The sequence below is a fragment of the Microchirus variegatus genome (genome assembly GCF_963457635.1).
Source record: "Microchirus variegatus genome assembly, chromosome: 2".
NCBI classification, from domain to species: Eukaryota; Metazoa; Chordata; class Actinopteri; order Pleuronectiformes; family Soleidae; genus Microchirus; species Microchirus variegatus.
The window spans coordinates 38,740,721-38,747,243 of record NC_139803.1 but is presented as its reverse complement, the minus strand read 5'-3'; the positions used below and the strand labels follow the sequence as shown (position 1 = coordinate 38,747,243).

The following is a 6,523-nucleotide window of genomic DNA, read 5'->3' as shown; positions in this document are numbered from 1 at the left end:
TTTTTGTCAAGTTTTGGACCAGAAAAATGTTTTTCAAATATTTTACAGATTTTGGACGACATAGTATAGTATGACGTACTACATAGTATAGTATGATGATTTTGTCAAGTTTTGGACCAAAAAATGTTTTTCAAAAAAATTGACAGATTTTGGACGACATAGTATAGTATAATGTTTTTGTGAAATTTTGGACCAAATTTTTTTTTTCAAAAATTGTCACATTTTGGACGACATAGTATAGTATGACGTACTACATAGAATAGTATGATGTTTTTGTCAAGTTTTGGATCAAACATTTTTTTTTCAAAAAAAATTGACAGATTTTGAATGACATGACGTGTTTGTCAAATTTTGGACCAACATTTTTTTTTTTCAAAAAATGGTCACATTTTGGACGAAATAGTATAGTATCACATACTACATAGTATAGTATGACGTTTTTGTCAAGTTTTGGACCAAAAAAAGTTTTTCAAAGAAATTGTCAAATTTTGGACGACATAGTATAGTACAATGTTTTTTGTCAAATTCTGGATCCATATTTTTCAAAATAATCTTCAGATTTAGGACGACATAGTATAGTATGACATTTTTGTCAAATTTTGGATAAAAATGTTTTTTTTTCAGACAAGTTGTTAGATTTTGGACAACATAGTGTAGTCTGACTTTTTGGTCAAATTTTGAACGACATACTAAATTTTTTTCTCCATGAAGAGAAGCTTCAGAAGCTGAAAATAGAATCACCTGTGATATAATGCCTGGACAGAAATGCACATCACATCTCATTCAGATTTACAAACCAGCCAGCGGCCAGTTTCATAGACTCAGTTAGCCACAGCTGTGTGAGGAGCTGTGTGTTCTTCACCTCCTGGGCTGATCCACCATCACAAACCCTGGATCTTCGCTGCTGTATTGTGGGGAATGGCTGAAATAAATGAGACACTAAAAGAGACAAATGAAAATCTAAAAAGGAGACAAAACTTATATCAGTAGCACGCTTGCCAAACACAAATATTTTATACTTACATTTTAGAAGCGCTGAACTATGTCCTGTGTCCTCTGTATTGCTCTGAGATGGGGCTGCATTAGACAGGGTTCTCTGGACAACATTTCTTGCATCAAAGTCGGCACTGTGCACACTTGTGCCTTTAATAAGTCACCTGCCAAGTTTGAAGCCTGTGAAGCTAACTGTTACGCAGTGAAAGCACAGACGGACAGACAGACTTGGAGAGTGGATTATTCTGCTGATTTGAAAGTGGAGTACGCACGTTTTGATAGATGAGGGGTCACTGAATCTAAAAATAAACCAGTGTGGTCACGCACACAGCATATGCTGCTTTGATGCAGGTCTTTGACCGAACTACTTTAACCAACTTCCAGCTGTTTTTAGAAACAGCACCTGTCCCTTTCATCTCCTGCAGTGTCTTTGTCTCTGGCCTCTTCCACAGCCTTTTTACTTTGGAGAGTCTTATAATTGATCACCTGCTGTCTGAAGGCAGAACGGTGGATAGAAAACATATAGAGCACATGATTTATAGTTAAGGAGATAGAATTGTCCCCCACTGTCAGTGCTGCCAACTACTGTATTTGCGACACACAATACTGATTCCTTCAGTATCTAAAGACTTTCAAGATTGTCACTTTACTATGGCGTCATTATAGTGCCATATTCCGCGAGCATAAAAACATAATCAGCGAGCAGAAAGACCACTCTCCGCGCGCTCGCGAACACTCTCCGCGCGCTCGCGAACTCTCTCCGCGCGCTCGCGATCTCTCTCCGCGCGCTCGCGATCTCTCTCCGCACGCTCGCGGTCACTCTCTACGCTCTCGCTGTTTCTCTCTATAACTTCTGCTCGCTCGACTTTGCTGACTTTTGGCACTGGGGGGCGGGTATTGAATAGACGCCCCGTAACACCCCTCCTTTCTGATTGGTCACTTAAACGCCTGGGTCAGAGCCAATCCGAGGCAGAGTAGGGCGGGTCATCATTGCAGTTGGTGGCAGAAGAATGTGATTTAGAACGGCGGACGGAGATGTCAGAGAAAAAAGTGAAAGAATGATTAGTATAAATAAAATTGACTTTTTCAAAACTACTCATTCTTTCACTTAATTAAAATGAAAAAGAAAAGGACATTTTAATAAAAATGAAAAAGACAAGGAGATTTTAATCAAATAGGTTGATTGATTGATTTATTATTCTTAACATGAAATGCAAATGCATTTCAGTTTAAATGTTAGACACGTTTTGCTTCCATAGAAACTGTTGGAGCTATTTATTTATTTATTGTTATTATTTAGTGCTGTTTAGTTTAGTATTTTTGTTTAGTGAGTAGTTAGTTTTGGTTATTCTGTGCAACAGTGGCCTTTTGATTCACATAATTTGAAGTTTGATTTGAAATCATTATTTGTTTGACAAACGGCCACTACAGAAACTATGGGAACTATGAAAGTCTAGTCTGTTTTGATAACCCATGTGCTTTGATTTCAAGGAGCCTCCATCCTCCCTTGAAGCAAGTTCTTAATTTAAATATCTGTCTGTTCCTCTACTTACTTATTTTTTCTCCGTTCTAAATCACATTCTTCTGCCACCAACTGCAATGATGACCCGCCCTACTCTGCCTCGGATTGGCTCTGACCCAGGCGTTTAAGTGACCAATCAGAAAGGAGGGGTGTTACGGGGCGTCTATTCAATACCCGCCCCCCAGTGCCAAAAGTCAGCAAAGTCGAGCGAGCAGAAGTTATAGAGAGAAACAGCGAGAGCGTAGAGAGTGACCGCGAGCGTGCGGAGAGAGATCGCGAGCGCGCGGAGAGAGATCGCGAGCGCGCGGAGAGAGATCGCGAGCGCGCGGAGAGAGTTCGCGAGCGCGCGGAGAGTGTTCGCGAGCGCGCGGAGAGTGGTCTTTCTGCTCGCTGATTATGTTTTTATGCTCGCGGAATATGGCACTATAATGACGCCATACTTTACCCCCGAGTTAAACTGTCGTATTAATTGGATAGATCTATAGACATATTCACGTTGGCTTGATGTTGATTGTGACATTTTTTCCCTCCCCAAAGTTTCCATCACATTTCTGGCAAAAAGACAAGGAGGCGACAAAGAGACGAGGCAACACGGTGAGTAAGAAGTATATAACCAAGTGTATTCCCTCTGTTAATGTACACATATTTAGAGTCATCTCACTGGAACACTTTACAATAACATTTAGAAAGAACAGGAAGATACTGGGAGGATTATGTTTGAAATGGAGAATGGGAGAAAACAACATGGGCAGAGAGTGAATCGATGGAGCCTGTCAAATGAAATGGCTGCCATCTTGTCTCCACAGTCATACAGACAGAAATAGATATCAAACAAATAAAAAAAAAGAGACAGACGATGAGTAAAGCCTGCTTTCTCCACGGGGTAGGAGGACATACACTCGTAAAATAAAGAGGGAAAAAAAGGTTTTAGATGTAGAATATATAAAATAAAAAATGGACTTGAAAACGAATGGACTCAAAGGAGAAGAAAAATGAGAATATGTGGTTTCATTTGCTCAATTACCAAAAGAAAATACATAGAAATTTCAGTTTCCCAGAATCAACATTTTTTTTCTCCAAACAGGAATGGATAATAGGGAAAACACATTTCTCTTAGTAATGGGATGAGAGTCAAATATTTAGACATTTCACAAACTTTTTTCTGGATTTTTTCTTTTCATCGTACAGTTTTCTTTTTTTTAATAGACTTGAGAAAATTGGAATACTAGAGTTCTGTTGTACATCTTCCCATGGGAGGTGGTGGGAGGGAACTGCCGTTCGCCCCCTTTTTATTCATGTGTGCTCTCTCCCCCCCCCACCCCCCAAAAAAGGTTTGCTTTGCCCCATCGGCTGCCGTCAGTCCAGTCAGTCCAGAGACGAGCAAAAGACACAGTCGCTATTTCAGCTGCGAGCCTCTTCTCTCCACAGTGGAACTCCAGCAAAAGTGAATTCAGAATCCCCCCCTGAAAATGTCTGTCATTTTTCTAAAGAAACCAATCAAATAAAAAAATAGCAGAGCCAAACCAATGATGGAGTCTTTGCATCAGCCGTCCTGTTCATGAAAGGGTGGAGCCATGGGGGGCGGGAGGGGGAAGCGATCGGAGGGGGGGGGGGGGTTTGAGCAATGAAACTGTTCCGACGTCGAAAAAAACCCTAAAGTCCTTCTTCGCTGTGCATCATCAGCAAACTCTCACTTTTTCCGCTCGCTCACGATTTAGGTCCATAGGTTTCTGCAACGTCTATACATATATTTATAATTATATAGCACAGAGTTCTTCTTCTTCTTCGCTGAAGTTTTTTTCTCTTTTTCCGCGTGATAAGTAACGTTGTAAGGGCGCGACAGTTCCTCTGCTGGCCCCCTAGAGGGCAACCTCGGAGCCCCAGAAACACATGACACAGATCTGCTGGAACAAAGGACGACCAAGAGGTTTTTGGCCTCGACAAGTTTTTTTGGCAGCTAAACATACAAGTTAGCATCCATTAGTTTGGAGTGGTGGTATCGCACATAGTTGCTACGTTTAACGGTTGGTATGATTCGTCGATCATCGTATCATATTTTTTTTTCTTTTTTTTTTTAAACTCCACAGAAAGGAAAAAAAGTGTTTTTATCTCTTTTTCGTAAATGAATACTACATGCTTGAAACACGGCAGAGTTTTACGTCGCGTCAGCTGCTCAACACCGTAGACAAGGAGAGAAACAGAGCTGCAACGAGCCGGCGAGAGGAAGAGAGAGAGAAATCTGACGAGAGGCGGAGGAGCTCGGTTTTCCGTAAGAGCTGGCAGTATATCGATTTTTACAGAGAGACGTCATGTTGCTAACTCAAGCCTAGTTGGAAAAAGAATACGCTGATACTGTCTAAGGTGACGGCCTTCACCACAAACCTCGCCTCAGAATGTAGAAGAGTTCCTGACACAAATACTGGCGGTGGTGCTCGTCTACAGTACTCGTGATATCGAATGACCTGTCGTATACTAATTCATAAATCACTGTTTTTTAAAATCAGCGTTTGGTTCATGGGTGTTGGCACAGTACGTGTTGAGATCTGAACTGTAATAGCCTTTCCCTGTAAAATCCACATCAGAATAAGGAGTAGCAACCACGATGTCACCTTGGCTTTTTTCCCCCTCCTCCGATTAGACAGGAAGTGGCTCCGTGTGTGGTCACCTGACAATACTGAGTTTGATGATGTTGTGTCCTCATATACTGCGCTTCTCTCTCTCTCCCTCCCTCCCTCCCTCGTGTCTCTTTCCTTCTCTAAGTGCGTCTGCTGTCTGTCTCTGTGTGTCAGGGCGACGCTGCCTCAGACGTAGTACTCTTTGTCTTTGTTCTTTTTGTTCTTGGTGACCGTCTTGGCAGTGCTGGGCTGTTTCTCCTTCACCAAGGCGCCGTTGCTCTGCGTGGCCGAGTTGCTAATGTAGTTGCGGCTCTGGTCCACCTGGTAGGAGCCCTCGTCGCGGTTGCGGTACTTGTACATGGCGTAGAGCAGGATGAGGATGCAGAGAGCGGCGGCGGCCACGATGCCCACGACCATTCCTGTGGTACTGCTGGACTGCTGCACCTCCACGGCGCCGGGGAGCCCTCTCTCAGGGGACGTGGGATCTGGAGTGGGAACATGGGGGAAATTTGGTGGGTAGGTTAATCCTGGGACTCTATGGTGGCCCGGGTCTGACGAGGGGTGGGCTGGTGGCAGCAGAACCTGGTCCCTGGTGTTCATTTTACCAGCAGGGATGTTGTTGTTGTTGCTACTACTGCTGCCGCCAGCAGCCGACTTGACGCGCGGGTTGAGCTGGTCGGGGTTTGCCGTTGGGGTGGAGGACAGAGGTGGGCGGTGGGAGTTGGGAAAGCGGGAGATATGGCGGTCTCGAGGGTTCTGGGCGCCGCCCTCCGCGGCCGGGGGAGGAGGAAGGACAGTCCTATCAGTGACCAGCCGGGAGTTTTTGTAATAGTCCTCGTCATCCGACTCGGTCATCTCCCCCGAGCCGTACGCCGATACCTCGATGGTCTCCTCGCAGTCCTCCTGGTCCAGAGGGCATGGGGGTCGGCCGTGGGGAAAGGGGAGGGACTCTTTGGTGGTTTCGAGCAGGGTGAGGAAGGGGCGATAGGTGGTGGGGGGCGGGGGGAGAACTGGGTATCGGGTGGCGATGGAAGGGGGTTCTAGGGAGTCCACCGTTATTATTGGCAACACTAATTCACCTCCTAGGACAAGAAAGAGACAATGGAGGGAGAGAGTGTCAGAGAACACCAGAGAGCGAGAGCACCTCCAGTCAACAGAAGAAAAACACTTCAAATGAATACAGCAACACCAATATTAGAACAGCACTAAGACTGAATATGAGGTTAGTTCTAGAAGATTAGTCTGAGCTAATTTAAATAGTGAAGTATTCTGTCTAACTCTGAGCTGGAATAAAACTAAGAAACTACTCGCTATCACTGCACCTGTTCTGACTGATCTCCCTACACACTCACACACACCTACATGTCATATCGCTAAAACAGGGTAAAAAACT

The 6,523-nt window shown here is 44.1% G+C and overlaps 1 protein-coding gene across 1 annotated transcript in view; it reads right to left on the bottom strand.

Annotated features, from left to right (window-relative positions):
* Positions 1-5,316: 5,316 nt before the first annotated feature.
* The window catches only part of nrxn2b (neurexin 2b), a gene marked incomplete at its 3' end in the record, with an annotated part of 516,377 nt that continues 515,170 nt past the window's right edge, over positions 5,317-6,523 (bottom strand). The window contains exon 21 of the mRNA XM_083910752.1: positions 5,317-5,615. Within this exon, the coding sequence (XP_083766878.1) occupies positions 5,317-5,615 (299 nt within the window). The remainder of the gene's footprint in view (positions 5,616-6,523) is intronic.